The 16,690-nt window shown below is 33.0% G+C and overlaps 2 protein-coding genes and 1 long non-coding RNA gene across 9 annotated transcripts in view; 1 reads left to right on the forward strand and 2 right to left on the reverse strand.

The window, feature by feature from the left end:
* LOC104810864 overlaps window positions 1-3,736 on the reverse strand; it is a 4,838-nt gene extending 1,102 nt beyond the window's left edge. Inside the window, exons 1-3 of one of the 5 annotated variants that reach the window (XM_010537310.2) lie at window positions 3,354-3,392; window positions 2,625-2,684; window positions 9-1,118 (exon numbers count right to left, since the gene is read on the reverse strand). In XM_010537310.2, the coding sequence (XP_010535612.1) occupies window positions 9-1,097 (1,089 nt within the window). In that variant the 5' untranslated portion in view covers window positions 1,098-1,118; window positions 2,625-2,684; window positions 3,354-3,392. Of the gene's footprint in view, window positions 1-8; window positions 1,119-1,489; window positions 2,380-2,619; window positions 2,685-3,353 lie in introns of those variants that run through there. The other 4 variants (XM_019202296.1, XM_010537308.2, XM_019202297.1 and 1 more) reach the window with 4 other exon arrangements.
* Window positions 3,737-9,971: 6,235 nt separating this feature from the next.
* Window positions 9,972-10,762, forward strand: LOC104810865. The gene is made up of 2 exons (XR_771352.1): window positions 9,972-10,061; window positions 10,214-10,762. It is a non-coding gene; the product is annotated as an uncharacterized LOC104810865 (long non-coding RNA).
* A 1,172-nt stretch (window positions 10,763-11,934) lies between these two features.
* Window positions 11,935-16,690, reverse strand: part of LOC104810866 — a 5,395-nt gene continuing 639 nt past the window's right edge. Inside the window, exons 2-10 of one of the 3 annotated variants that reach the window (XM_010537313.2) lie at window positions 16,558-16,608; window positions 16,083-16,202; window positions 14,988-15,500; window positions 14,427-14,884; window positions 14,221-14,320; window positions 14,036-14,095; window positions 13,872-13,961; window positions 13,621-13,737; window positions 11,935-12,473 (exon numbers count right to left, since the gene is read on the reverse strand). In XM_010537313.2, coding sequence (XP_010535615.1) covers window positions 12,114-12,473; window positions 13,621-13,737; window positions 13,872-13,961; window positions 14,036-14,095; window positions 14,221-14,320; window positions 14,427-14,884; window positions 14,988-15,500; window positions 16,083-16,202; window positions 16,558-16,608 — 1,869 coding nt within the window. In that variant the 3' untranslated portion in view covers window positions 11,935-12,113. Of the gene's footprint in view, window positions 12,474-12,887; window positions 13,094-13,620; window positions 13,738-13,871; window positions 13,962-14,035; window positions 14,096-14,220; window positions 14,321-14,426; window positions 14,885-14,987; window positions 15,501-16,082; window positions 16,233-16,557; window positions 16,609-16,690 lie in introns of those variants that run through there. The other 2 variants (XM_010537312.2, XM_010537314.2) reach the window with 2 other exon arrangements.

Below are 16,690 nucleotides of genomic sequence, written 5' to 3' on the forward strand. Positions count from 1 at the left end.
ACGACGCTCAGAAGTCCTCCAATGCACTGAGCAAACGCGTCCTGTATGACGGTTTCGGTTTCTATGAAGGAAAATGTACCTCCAGAGTTTTCTGATATCGAGTGCATATTGGAAGCATCGTGATCTGCACCAAACCCGAAAGCATGAACCGGGAACCAGTTCCCGTTGTTTTTTCGGTTCCCGATCTCGATGGGGAGGAGAGCTTTGTAATCCATCCCTCTAGGGCAAGAACCATTGGGACTAGTAACAGCGTATGTGTCCTGACCATCAGACAAGAGCATGATGCTGGAAACTGAGTTCCTGTACTTGCGATCGATCAAGGCTCTCGCCCCTTTCTTCAGACCCTCGGCTATGTTGGTTCCTCCATTGGAGACCAACGAGTTAACTGCCTGCAAGGCTTCTTGTTTTCCTGTCTCGGTCATGAGCCGAAGAGGAAAGATTCGACGTGCTGAAGAGGAGAAGGCTATGACCGAGAGGCGGTCAAAGGGGCCGAGGTTTTGGATCACAAACCCCATGGCTCGTTTCAGCAGTGCCAGCTTTGTCCCGGCCATGCTTCCGCTCACATCAAGAACCGTGACAAGATCAACTGGAGCACGAGAAGACGATGAGGACGACTTTGCAGCAGAAGGAGGAGCCTTTAGATTGATCAGAACGGCGAAATCTTTACACGAAACAGACTTTGCCACTTCCGAGATTTCCGGATAAACTCTTACCTCCATGCTTCCAGAAACACTGTGCTGCTGCTCCATAATCGATCTGTGATGATGTTCAAGAACTTCGTCATCGTTGAAAATCGCGGGCTCGGGACCATGGAAGAGTGAAGAGTCCGGTCTAGATCCGTCCAGCCGAGTAGAAGACTGAGGCTGGACCCTGCGAGGGGTCGCCATCCGGGCATCATCTCTGGACCGACCACCAGCCAACGGGTTCGACTTAGAGATAGGGTTAGGGCTCTGAAGAGGGATCTCTTTCCATTTCGCCCGGCACACGGGACAGATCTGGTTCCCATGTTTAACATTGGCTGCAATGCAATGGAAATGAAACGCATGAGAGCATTCCGCCGTGAAAATGGCATGGCCTTGGCCCGGCTTCATCGCCATCAAGCATATCGCACACGTCTTCTGCAAAATCCATCGAAAACAATTCACTAAGAATCCGGTTTCACTCATTAGCCAAAACAAGCTCAAGATTCACCAGAAATAAGCATTCTAAGCATGAAATCCAAGCACTGACTTTGCTCTGTTTTGGTAGATAGTCCAAGTTTGAACAAGAATTGAACTGTTAAAGAAGATGGTAATGGTACTGTAACTAGAGAGTTAAGGTCAGAATCCAAGGACACCCGACACAGTCACTTGTGTCAGATACTGACACAAACTCCGTCCTTATGCAGAAAAAAAAGATGGAATCTTTCTATACCAGAAATGAAAATGACAAATGGGTTTCACCGAAAAAAAAAACGTAAAAAACAAAACACAGAAAAAAAAGCAATAACTTTGAAAATATCGCCCTTTGGAACATTGAGTTCTTGCTGGAAGCTCTTCAAGCAATGCAGTATGATTCCAAAGTTAAGTTCTTTCCATTTTTTTTTTCATTTTCTTTGCAATTTTTCCCAAAGAAACGATGAATCTACAAGGTCAAGGCATGAAAAGAACAATATACAAAAGAGAGAGAAAAAAAAAAGACGCACCTTTGAAAAGATAAAGTACAGAACAACCAAATCGGCAATCAAAGCTTATGGACAAATTCAACTCAATAAAGATTACAAAAATCGGCAATCAAAGCAAAGTTAAAGTTTAGAAGACAAAGAAAAGAGCTAACACACCTCAGAAGATTAATGGGTTCTCAAAAAGATTTTACCTTTCTTTTTTATTGGAATAAAAACCCATATAACAGGCAAATCATGTGATTTCTCAGTTAAAAAAGGCGTTCAAGATTATATTGCAGTTAGATTTGATAACTAGGATGGGCATTAGACAAAAAAAGAAGAAGAAAATATCCATTCTCCCCTGTCTCATGATTTCAGAAATTCTCCTCTCTCTTGAGCTTAAGAGGCTAAATGCTGAGAGTCAGCATTTGAAACTGAAACTAAACAAGATCCAGATAGAGAAAGAGTCTAACAAATATGGAGAGAACTAAGGTGGGTTTCTTTCAGCAATAATTGAAAAAGTTGGGGTGAAAAAGAAAGAAAGAAAAAAGACTGGTCCTTGACTTGACTGCACCAAAACATGAGATGAGCCCACCACAAAGGCTCCGTTTTTAGAGAGTTTGAAAATCACAAAACAAACAACACAGCTTTCAGCTACAGAAACCCAGAAAACGAGAAGAAGAAAAAACCACTGTGAACAAGAGGAAAGACAGAGAAAGCAAGAGGGAATTATAATCACTTTCACTTGCCCCGCCTCCACCATATGCAGAAACCGCATTATCAGACACTATAAGCCAAAAAAAAAAAAAAAAGACAGCCATATAAAAAAACAGCAAAGGGTCCTAATCAAAACCATGGTCAGATTAGGACAAGTGGGTTTTTCTTGGATAAGAGTGATTAAGATACTTAATCAAGAGCAAAAGCAAGAGAAAGTCAGCTGTTAAATTCAAGATTAATGATGGCCCAAAAGACAAGACCTTACAAGTATAGCCGTCTGAGGATCTCCATCACTTCACAAGTGGGATGGGCATAAACCATGTGCCTATTCAAATATTGCGTGTGCATACGTTGAGAGCCAATTAATTTAAAAGTTCAAACCTTTAACTTTCAATAAAATAATTCTGTTCCGAGCTATGGATGGATAGTCATAAAATCTGTAAAAGCTAATCATGAATTCAGCGGCTACAAGAGAACAATGACTCGGAAACCCACCAAGTTTATACCATGAAACTACCATTACTATCATTCCATGTGCGTGACAACCAAATCAAACCTTACTTCTACGAAGCATTTAGATTCAATGAATCCTTGAAAAGAGGCTTATTTTCACAGATTTAAAAACGGAATCAAATTTTATATAATACATAGAATTGGCAGTTCCAAGAAAGATTAGTCCTTGGATTTGCAGATTCAAAGCTCCTGTGATCCAACCGCATTTTGAAACCGAAATTAGAACATGAAAATTATCGTTTCAGAAACTCGAGAGGTTCGAAAAACCCACCAACTTCGACAGAAAACAAAGCAATAACAAGAAATCAGCCCAGGAAACGAAACAGAACAGACAAGAAATCAGCAGACAGATGAAGAACACGAAATAAAAATCCAAACTTTCTACCAAACACGAACAGAACGACGAACAAAAGGGATAATTGCAACAAACCCATGATCAGAAAAACAAAAAAAAAAGAAATAAAAAGAGGAAAAACCAGACCTTAGATTGCGATTTACTGGATGACCTAGACAAGCGGAGTCCAGAAGAGGACGGTGTCGGAGTGGTGGGCCTAACCGCCGTCGAAGAAGCGCCATTGGAAGATCTTACGGAAGGAGAATTAGAATCGTCGGCCGTCTCGGGGACGTAGAGACACATATTGAGACCTAATGCTAACTTTGCTTTTCGCCATTTGCTTCTCATATCTGAGAACAAAACGAGAAAACGAGGAAAAAAGAAGAACAAGAAGAAGCTAAAAGATTGTTTGGATTCCGGGAAAGTTTTCAGAGAAAAAATTTCAGCACTTTATTGTCTCCGGACATTATCGAAGAAGGTGGGCTATGAATGAACGCAACGTTCATGCTTAGAAGAGCGAGAGGAGAGGGGAGAGAGAGAGACGGTGGGGGGGAGTTTTGACCTTCGGATGAAGGGCAAAATGGTCAATTTGTCTCCCATTGTTTAAAGCTTTGGATTATACCAAAATGAAATTGACCTTTGATTTAAGATTTTCCTCTTTTTTAATTGGTCAGATGCGACTTTTAATTCCTCGTGATTAAAAAAAACAAAATATCTATCCGATTACGATATTTCGTAGACCGGTAATATATTTATAAATAAAAAGATTTCTACTCGTTAATTGTTCCAATAATTATTGATTTATTATTAGACTAAAATCTCCAAAATGATATCTGAATATATATCTCAATAAAATCAGTTAAGATTTGATTATATCCTGTGTTCCAAAGAATAATGCGTCATTATAATTTAATATAATGGGTCTTAAGTATAATTATCTTTGATGTTTACGTTAAAGTTTAAATGTATTTAGCATACGACCGATATTTCGTATAGAGTTTAGGTTAAGCTCCTACTTCAATTTTTTTTAGATGTTATTGACATTTCGAAATTATTTTATAATGAGTTTTAATTTTGTTTCTAAAAATTGTTGTATTCAATTTTTCAATTATTCTATAACATTGTGGTGGTTATAAATCAACGCTATGATAATGAAGTTTATTCAATCGGTGATTAATTATTAGTAAGCTAATTTCCCTTATTTAATACTTACGGATCTAATCCACTCCACCTAATTTCATCCCTAGTTATTATATATAGATAAAATCAAGAAATAAAAAATTATGTATGTACATTGACAAAAATAATAGTACTCATCACCAAAATTGCAAAACAAATGTTGATTTGGGAAAAATTGAAAAATTAAATTATTATAAAAAACTATATATCAATTTGTAACTTAATAGCAAAATGCATCAATTAGCAAAATTTTCCGTGTTAACCTCATAATATTTTTGGTTACGGATGTTGCGCCGAAAATTTGTATTTGTGACATAACGATAAGTTCTAAAGAATTAGCGTGTCAAAACAAAATTATCACATAAACAAAAAATATAGAAGCATGTATTGTGTGTGTGTGTGTATATATACAGATATATACAGATTTATCTATTTTTATAACATTTTAACGAATTTATGTATCTATATAATATTTATACATTTTTCACTTAAATTTATCATTCTATTCATCACAAGCAATACGGACCCAAATTCAACTAACATTTTAATACGATGGTTCACCAACTTCCCACCTAAATAATATCTGTAGCCATAACTCTCAAATGGAGTAACATGAGAACGTAATTTCAAATCCCAACAATCATTTATAAATTCTCAAATAAATTATATTAAATTTATAAATATTAACATCAATTTTACATATATAATATGATAAAAAAAAATAGATAAACGATAGATGTGTGTGTGTGTGTGTATATGTTTTATGCCATTTAATAAATTAATGGGCAAATAAATTGGTGTAACATTGAAAAATGGAAAGGGCAATGAAATGAATTAAAGGATAGGCAAAAAGAGGGGACAAAACATAAAGGGAAAACCTTCAATGCTGCAAAAGCATTATAAAATATAAATAAAAACCGCTATTTGTTATGTTGAAGAAATTATAGTCTATTACAGGGTGTCACTTATTATTATAAAAAAAAAACAATACATAGAAATCAACAAAGCTAATAAGCTATACAAAAAAAATTTCCATAAAAAAGATCCTGCAGTACAGTGAAAAATATATAATAATATACATAACTAAAGCAATACAAAAATCCCAAAAAAACCTATAACAATATTTATAAATCGATTTTTTTTAAAGTTTAGATCAATTATATATAAGTATATTAGAGATATGCGCAATTTGTATAAAATTTCATTCGAAAAATTTTAGAGTTTGTATAAATATATTTAAAAATAAATTTTAAATTCTATAAATTTCTATATTTAATTTTATCACGTATCAGCAAATTAATGAAAAAATTTACCGTTAACACTTGATAATTTTCTATATATTAAAAATATATATATATATAAAATATTCAATATATTAAGAAATAATAATATTTATCTATTAAAAAAGTTTGATTACTATTTGGGTTACACGAGATTATTTTTAAAAAACGAATTTTTACATATTGTGATGGATTTTTAATTTATTTTTAATTTTTACTGAAAGTTTTAGATGAAAAATCCATAATAAAATAACAAATTCTAGGTTGGAAGTAATATACAAGAAATGAGTACTTTAAAATTAGTTATAATCAATTTTGAAAAGTAAATTGAAATTTATTATAATTATTGTTTAAAACCGTATGCAAAAGGCACACACCTTCTAATATGGTTCTGTATATACATATGTACAATTTATACATGTTATATTTTGACTTTGACATATAAAAAAAAAGGGCATAAGATGCTATTGTATATACATATGAATAAATTATTTATTTATTTGAACCCAATGCTTTGCTGTAGACAGCCAATGGTATGACAGAGAAATTTTATAAAAAACTAAAATAAAATAAAACAGTGAAGCCAACCAAAAAAAGTCAGACGGCATAAAGTGCAAAAAAAAAAAATCGTCTCATTTATTTGGATCCACTATTTCTTGTGACCTACCTCTCCTCTATTAAATTTTACAACTTAATTCCATGTATATATATATATATATTGTGTATTTGTAAGAAATATTTTTTAACAAGTGAATAAAATGAATTAGAACAAAAAGAAGTTTACAAGTACAACTACAACTAGTAAATGTCCACACTTAGTTACATTACCCATATCTTGGTTTTGGTTAGATTTTGTTATTTTATTAAAGTTTTTTTTGAAAAAATATAAGTATTTCATAGTTTTATCAAGTTTTATTTTGATTTCTATTTCATTTGTATCCTGTTTTGATTAAAATATTAAATTTATTTTTTATTTTTGTATATTTGATTAATTTGATTTTAAAACCTATCCAATTATGTTTTAGATATGATTTTATTTATATTCAATCTGTTTTTAAAAAAAATACAGATATTGATTTACAAATCGAATGAATTTTTCGTAACATAAGATTTTATTGAATTTTTCATAGATTGGTTAGATAAATGTCAAAAATTGAAAGTTTCCAATCTTTTGGCGGTGAAGAGTCATGGTGTGGCTGCTGCCTGATTTTTTTCATCTTCGAAATATTCTCCGTCTAACAATTCGCTTCATAATACTATATAGTTGGAATACGTGTACGGCCATCCATGCACCCAATCTCTGTATATATATATTAGGATATATCATATATATACACAAGTATTTATTGGATTAGGTTTAGTCTCCGTGTATATATATATATATATATATATATATATATTATGATAGATATACACAAGTTTTTATTAGCAACTTATTTTGATTATTGGACTAGGTTTAGTATTTGTGCTCGAATTCTATATATACAACCTTTATATTATCAATAAAGCCAATGAATTATTTCACAATTTTTGTCACGTTATGTAATATGCATAGTATTATCATATATTTGTAGTATACACACACACGCCATATAATAATAATAAAAAGCTATTCAGAAATTCTTATCATATACATTTCAAAATAAACCATAACTCATGCACGAGCATAAAAGAATAATGGAAGGGCGGCGTATATTTTAAAATTTAATCAGAAAATTTATGTAACCAGAGTTTGAATTCAAAGATAGATTGTTGGTCAACGCAAGCAAGCTAAAATCCATTTAGATTGGGCAAGAAAAAACGACCTTCTCCATCTCATTTTATTCCTAGCCTTCTAATATATATATATATATATATATATATATATATTGTAACTATGGGAACCCCTTTAACTACCTACCTTTACAAACAGAGACGAATTGGCCACCACCTGCGTCTAACAGTCCCCATGAATCTCAGTTCGCCGGATCTGGCCACCAGACGCGCCTAACGCTCGGGCTAGTTGGGCTTAGGCGCCTGCAGGTCAAAGGCAAGGAAGAGCGATGAGAGGATTCGAACCCTCCACCTCAGGATGATGCACCCTGCTCCCTTACCACCTGACCTGGCCTCAAAAGACTCTAATATATTTTTTTTAATTTGCTGTAAATACGTATACGTATTTTATTTTGTCTTGATCAATGTTGTATTTATTGGCCTTGTGTTTTATCCTTTGTGTTTGAGTGGAGGATTTGAAAAACATAAATAAAAATGAAAAATATATAAAATATAAAAAGGGAAAACTCCCAAAAACAAACTCTACTTTTGTATAAGATTTGATTTTGTTTATATAATTTAAGTATTTATATTAAATAATTTAAAATTTTCGCCTCACTATATCTTATAATCTTTCATCAAATATTTATCAATATATAGATACTAGAGTTGGTTTTTGTTATTGTTTAAGCAGAAAATAAAAAAAAAAATAATCCAAATTTAAATTTTAATTGATTAAAAATTAACACGAACTTAATTGTATTTGTTTTCAAATATTAAAATTAGTTAAAGAATCATACAACAATTTGAGTTAATTTATGTTATTTTGTCAATATTTGAAACAATTAGGGCTACAGCGTTTAATGGGCCAATATGAGCCCATTTAGCAAAAATCTGGATTTCGCGAATGCCCAATTTTAATAGCTAAATGGGCTTTGGATCTTCAATTATATTGCAACGTAGAGCCCAATTGTACCATAAAAACACATATGTTGATATATATATATATACACACACACATGTATAATGTATGAATCATTTTACATGAGCATGCTAACAAATACGACCAACTTAATTTTGATAAATTTTATAAAAGCGTGAAATCGTGAGAGTTTTGGATCAAAACCACACCTCCATACGCACGTAAATTACATTAATTAATGATTTTAGTTATACTGTTTACATATGACCTCCGGTCCAAACATCGACAGTAACTAATTAATGTGATCGATTCAGATTTTTTTTTAGTTTTTTATTGTAATTATTTTTCAAAGGTGGCAAGAGCATTATTATCATTCATGATAGCAAAGTCCATACACACACACATATTAATATTTAATAATTGAAAAGATAAATATATAATTCTCCACTTAATTTGATTATTTATTTCGTTACACTTACGAATTACTAAAAGGTTCAATTCAATCCATCAGTGGTGGAAGAAAGTTCTCGATGAAAAATACATATTTTTATCTTTTACATTTGCGTCATCAAAATCCAATCACAGAGCATAATCTTATGTTGGATCATTCATCACTATATGTATATATATATATATATATATATATATGTTTTGACGAATTATAATGATTTTTTCTTATGGTTTATTATCATTTACATCGTTATTATTCGAATAATATTTTACATTCGATCAGAGTTTTTTATCACGATCAAAATTAATTATTTTAGTTTCTGTGATAATTAAGAAACTTTGTTATTTTAATTGAGAATATTAATTGTTAGTACTGTAAAAAGTAAATAGTTAAAAGCACTACGAGAGTTAAGAAAAAGGGTATCGACCAAACGAAATGATAACAATCACATTAATCCACCTATGCCATAAGATTCCTTTTATATTTCAAAATATAACGATTTTTTCCCTATTGATTCCCATTTTTTAATATTATATCTCAATATTTTATTTGACTATTTATTAGATTTAAAAGACTTGTATTACGGAAAATTTAGTATATATTGAAATTAGTAATCCCCGAAACTATATGTTTTGAATGTAGCCGATAAAATTAATCCATTGGATTGAAAATAAATAAGATTTTGTAATAATACTCTTTCCATTTTCCAATGATACAAGCATTTAGAATCCTTTTACGAAAACAAGTTGGCAAATGGCTCTTATAGAATAAACAAACACACACACACACATATATATACACACAAATACATATATATATATATATATGCGTGTGTGTGTTGCACAAAAAAGGCAAGACAAATCTCTTCCGTTTCATTAATACTTTTGAATCAACCAATTGATGCACGGCTAATGTGGATTTTCCCTATTTGTAGTGCGAATAATAGACACCAATTTCATCATTTTTCATACATATTTAATTATAAAAACTTCAAAATTCTCCATATGAGGCCCCTCCCACTACTTCTTGCCTCATCTAATGGAACGTCACATCACGTAAATCATACAATTTAAATATATATCTCAAATAGTCAAAATGCAAAAAAAAAAAAGGAAAGAAAATCCACACACACACATTTTATATATATATATATATATATATATATAAACCCTAGCTAACTTCTCATGCATACATAAAAGATACACAAGGACCATCTCTCTTCTTCCTCTTTAGGGTACGAAACCCGTCGCAAGTCTCTTAGTATAGTGGAGGTAAGTTTTCTATTTCAATACCTTATTCAACATATGTATATGTGTATGTATGTGTATATATATGTATCTACAAACAAAAATCCGAAGATGTTTCGGGATCATGCATATATATAGGATTTACTCTCAAACTATGTGTGTGTGTGGGTGTACAGCAGCTAAGTAAATCAGAGATGGACGTGAAACAGAAGAATATCATGGTGGTGACTGTGGTTATGATGGTGATCATCATGCTCAGCTCCTGTTTGGCTGCCAGGAAAACATTCTCCCGGGAAAATATCCATCGTCAAGGGGATGAGAAAAATTTCCGAGGGCTGAACGAAAACGATGAAGATTCCGCCGCGAAATTCGGGTATCCGAGGAGTAGTGTAGACAACCACCATTACATACCAAGGCAAGACTTTAACAACTATGGAGGCGGAGGTGATAACAATGGTGGTAGTGGCTCGAATGGTGGTGGATAAATTACAATAATGATGATGATAATAATAAAAAGTAATGCTAAATAATGAGGGAAAAAAATGAAAAGAGAGTATATATATGTATGTGAAATTAGTTTTAAAAAAATTACTATGCATGCATTATGGAAAACCCTTTTATGTTTGATTAAGTATGTGAAATCTTTTTTTTGTCTTGTTTATGTTTGGATTACTGTAATGTAATCTTCTGTTTATAAATATGATGTTTCCCTGAAATATTATATATACTCGTATTTTATATACGTACTATGTCTCGGTGACGTACGATTTCTTTTATATTATATAATTAATATATCATTATGTATCCTTTTTTTTTAAAAAATATTCATTTGCACGGGAATATCATTCGGCGCAGCATTTTTCTTCTTGTAAAATTGATGAAATCCAAGATCTCTTATTAATGTTTTTTTTTTCGGAAACCTATACTTTTATCTTATTATTATAACTTTACCTTTTGAGTTTCTTGAAATGATTTAAAAACCGGAAAATATGTTTTATCTTATTAGATTCGGATTACAAATTGAATATTAATACGGTTTATCTCTAACAATACTAGTGAATTATTTCGACATCATAAACAACAATTGTAGAAAGGAATTTTTTGTTAGTAATATATTCAAGTGGAAGTGAAATTTCCCCTTTTCTGTTAGGCTGAATATTTTAATATTTAGCCTAATAGAGATGGACGGATGAGATTGGATTATGTAAAAGCATCTGACGGTCGATATTGAATTAGACGAGAGCTTTCATTGTGTGGATCACGACAAAATAGGGGAGAGTCACCAATAATTTCAGTGACACTAGGGGTGGGCACGGGTCGGATACCCGGGAAAATCGAGAGATTTGGATTCGGATCCGGGAGGCTCGGGTATTTAACTATGAGATTTGTATCCGGGATTTGGTATTTACGAGTATCCGGGGTACGGGTATCCGGAATAATAGTCGGGTACTCGCGGATATCCGGATCCGGATTTATTTAAGAAAAACAACAATATTCATATATAAAATTTTTAAAACATGAAGATATATTTATAAAAATTGATGAATTATGATAAAATATATAAGACAAAAGAGATAATAAGAGACAAATAATAATAAATTTAATTTTTTTGAATTAATATTAAAAAAATATGAAATTATTTCATCTAAAATAATTGTATTTTATAAAAATGTTATATAAATATAAGATATAATTATTTATAATCATAATACGCGGGTACCCGCGGATATCCGGTTTTAAAAATTCTATTATCCGGATTTGGATCCGGATTCACGGGTATTGAAAAATAAGGATTTGGATTCGGATTTGAAAATTACGAGTACCCTAAAATCGGGTATCCGTGAGACGAGTATCCGACGGATACCCGATTTTCGGGTATTTGTGCCCAGCCCTAGTAGAGACAATATACATTTCCTTATTCACGAGATCGTCATGATCACTTTACATATACATGTGCATAATCATCAACCAAAAATCATAAAAAAAAAACTACAATCGTTTTCCCCTAGAAAATGGAAAAGGAAACACATTATATATTTATATCTTCACAAGGAGCGGAAATTAATATTTCTCCTACTAAATAGCTAAGAGATACTGAAATTCGTAATCATATGGGATCTTCTCAACAATATGAGATGATGATGATGACGATGGTTTGGCGTTATTATCATGAAGATGATGATGATGATGATGATGATGATGATGATGGGTTCTGAAGCAGTCAACCATCGATTTCCTCAAGGAACCTGACGTCGGCAACTGGTTGCAAACCCATTCCACGAGCGATTGGCTGCCGGAGAAATCTCCGGCGTGGCGGAGGAGAAGCTCCGGCAACCCAATCCGCTTAGCCTCCGTCACCACCACCGATGCTTGGAGATACTCCAGCTTTGATTTCTCCAACTCCGTTACCACCCCTTCTGCTGTGTATATCCTCACCTTCATTATTTTACATATTCCCAACATTTTTTTAATGTTATATTATATAAAGTTTTATTAATCTTTATCAAATTACAACGAATCAAAAATATCGTAAATTAACATATATAGTGTGAGTTTCGTAAACCAAAAAAACCTAATTATATTCTGGTTTATCATAGGGGTGGGCACGGATCGGATATCCGGGATTTTTTAGATATCCGTATCCGTATCCGATCCGTACAAATATCAAATTTTATTATTCGTATCCGATCCGTAGTTTCGAATATTCGCAATTTCAAATATCCGCAAAAACTACGGATATTTGCAAATATCCGTATGTAATGTTAAAATAACAAAAATGATAAATAAAATTACAGAAAAATAAAAACAAATAATATATATAATCTATCAAATACAAACTATATTCAAATTTAAGTAAAAACTCGAAAACGAAATTAAATTTTTCATGTACAAGTGAAAAAAAGAATGAATCTAAAGATAATCGCCAACGAAAACCAAGATACCAAGTTGGTAATAACCAGAAAGTGTCTGAAACCAACAAAAATGGTGATGAGCTTGGACCCAATAAAAAACGGTGTTGAGCTTGGAGAGGAGGGTGGTGGTTGTGAGCTTGGAACCTGTAGAAATGGTGATGAGTTTGGAGCGAATAAAAATGGTGTGGGCAGAGAGAGAAGGAGGGAGGCGGACAAAGAGAAGAGGAAAAGAACGAAGAAACAAAATAAACCCTAATATATTTTAATTTTTTACAAAGTTATCCCCCATATATAAGTTAATTATTAAATTATCCATATATTATTAATACATTAAAAAAATCCCGATCGGATCGGATATATCGGATAATTCTATTTTGATATCCGTATCCGATCCGTATCCGACAAATACTTTAAAACCAATATCCGTATCCGATCCGTGAATTCCGGATATCCGAATTTTTGGTTCGGATACGAATCGAATAACGGATCGGTTCGGTTTTTTCGGATATTATGGCCACCCCTAGTTTATCATATGGTCAGACCAAGAATATAAGGAATATGTACACACATACATACATGCATACATACGTACGTACACGTACATGCATGCATACATGCATACGTACGTGCATACATGCATATATGAGCACATGAAGAAGTAGATGACTAACCGCGGGAGAGGATCGAGTTCCACAAGAGAGAGCGAAAGTGATGTTAGGATCCGTTGGATCTACGCCGTATAGTTTGTGAATTATCATCTCCTTATGTTCCTCGTTCTTGTCGTAAGGCTGTACAACACATTAGTAATAAACTTCTAATTAAATGATACGCGTATATATACGGTTGAATATCCATACATAAACACACATATATATATATATATATATATATAACGAATCAATGAGTACTGAATAATAATGACCTGGGTCATGTTCGAAGACACTGGTTTCCTTAGAATGTAACGCTCTATAGCATTGGCACTAATGATCTTGCCTCCAACGTTAATCGTAGCCTATGAATAAACTTTAACATTTATTATTGGAAATTAGAAAAATAATTAAAAAAAAAAAACAAAAACGATAATACCTGTTCAATGAGACCGAACATTTTCTCAGCAGTCTTTGGAACTCCGCGTTGTAGAAAACCCTAGGCACAGAAAGATGAATCCACTAGCTTAATTAAATGAAGAAGATAAATATAAATTTATGAAAAAAAATATATATTTTTTTTATAAATTTCTTGAGAGTTATATTGGATGAGTGTATATATACATGCATGACACAAGCATTGTACATGTTGATCCAAAATGCCAACTTCTGTTGGTGATTCAACACCCTCAGATCCACTGTCTCGAGATTGTTCATCAACACCCTGCATTTTGAAAAAAAAAAAAAGTTATTGATTGATGAAAACAAGATCTAAACGAGTTGAACTCGGAAAGATATTGATTTCGAAATCGATTTGTCTCGCAACTTACCTCAATTTCTTTATCAGAGAAACGGAACTCGAGCTCGAAATGCACTTGGGATCCATAGAACTTGAAGTGAAGATCACAAGATTCTTGTAAGGACCGACGTCTCTAGGCAAAGATGCTTCAGCATCAAAGATTCCATAAGGATCTTGCTGTCTAGATTCCTTGTGAACCCCAAGATTCATGGATTTAGACAAGTTTGTGGTCGTTTGGTCTACCCGGAAGCTTCTCGAGCTCAGAGAGAAAGGTGTGGCTCTTGAGATGGGTCCCGATTTCTCAAGCTCCATGGCTCGTGTGGTGCGAAGGAGACGAACGAAAATGAAGTTCAGACATTTCATGATGCTCTCCGCCAGCTTATTGGGATGCCAATTCTGAATGTTTTGACCGTCTTCTGTTAGGATTGTGCTTGATAGAGATTTCGGCGGGATGTCAAGAGACGTGTCCAGAGCTATCCGATCCTTAGGCTGCAAGAAATCATGCATCTTTCAACGAAGAAAGATCGAAAGAAGCATATCGAAACTCGGGTTTTAATCCTAAAAACTAAAGATATTAAAGGAGAAATCTCACCTTAGGGGAAGAGTACCTAGGCTCGCGAAGAGGTGAAGGCGATTTCATCATCCTGCTTTTCTTGAGATTGACACTTTCCTGTTGGATCGATCTGTTACTTTCCTTGTCAAATCCTCCAACTTTCTCGCTCGGGTCGAAGGTACCGATCACATAGTCGTGACCCTTGATGGCTTTGTTGATGAAATGCAAAGCCTTTGTCTCGAACGGCGCCGTCTTCTCGCCATGACTGTGATCCGTAGTAGTTCTGTTGTTCTTCGTGTTGTTAGCACCTTTGTTCACCATAGGACTTGGAGGAGGAAAATTAGGGTAATTCGATGATGGCATTGATGGAGGTATAGATTTAGGGTTTATGTTGTAGTTGTTGTTCATGTTTCGCCATGATCTTGCACAGGCGGCTTGCCTTGTTGTTTCCTCCTGCTCTTGTTTTAGATTGATCTGAAGATGGCTTATCTGAATCTCTAATCTTGAGATTTCGCCTTCTACCATTGCTAGTTCTGCTAATAGGTCCTTCATCTACACACACATGTATATGCCACGAAGAATACATATGCATATATATGTTTCTATATCAACAAATATATGTAGCAATTTTGTATCGTTTCTATTTCTTAAGTAAAACTTGCATGGTCACATTGTATATATATATATATATATATATGTATATATATGTGTACACACATATTTCACAATTTGTTCATATATATATAATGATTTTGTCCGTATATATATTGTTTCGGGGATACTAAGATTTACATAGACATGAGTTTATATTAACTTTTGCTTGATCCAAAAAGCAAGCATACATATAAAAATGGTATGAACCTTAGTTTAAAAGCAACGTTACCTGCGCATCACTATGAATTTATTTTTATTTTATTTTGCCATTATTGTATTTCAAATACACGATTATCTATCGTACGTCATCCTACTTTTTCTGCTTGTTTACTCAAATCCCAAACTAGGAAAATAAATTTTGCTAACTTTGTCGGATCAAGAAACTGTGGAACTGCGTAGTATACGTATGTATCTATACGTACACACGCATATATACATATGTGTGTATATTTATACGTACACACGTAGTAATAAATGTACCTTGGGAGGGAGAGAATTGGGGATGCTAATTGCAGAGCCACGGTGTTGATCATTTTGGACACGCTCCAATATCTCACGTGCCTTTTCTTCTTGATCCAGCATCTCTCGCAGCATCATCACCTTAATCATCGTACTATTTCTTAAATTATTCTGAAATCGAAATTTCAAGACAATCTATATATAATCATATATGGTCATTTGGTAATATAGAAAGATTGATTAGATTAAGAAAGTTGGCCTAATCAAAGCATGTATGTAAGGTCGATCAATCACCTATAATGATGTGTATATATATGGTACATATACATTTATAGCTCCATTCCTTGATGTTTCTATTATAATAATAATAATAAAAATCTTATAATAAATTTAAAAAATAAAGCTGCATGTTATGTAGCAAAAGTACATAAAAACAGATGCATATTTAGAGAGAGAGAGAGAGAAATTGAAAAAGCCATTTAATGGATTCCCATACCTCTCTTTCTAGTTCTTCCTTCTTCTGCTGTCCATTTACCTTCTTTCTCCTCTACGTACATATTACAATCCCACACGAAAATAAAATGTGATCTTTTACATATCAGAAACGTGAATATATATATATATATATA

The sequence above is a fragment of the Tarenaya hassleriana genome, unplaced genomic scaffold (genome assembly GCF_000463585.1).
Source record: "Tarenaya hassleriana unplaced genomic scaffold, ASM46358v1 Cleome19, whole genome shotgun sequence".
NCBI lineage: Eukaryota > Viridiplantae > Streptophyta > Magnoliopsida > Brassicales > Cleomaceae > Tarenaya > Tarenaya hassleriana.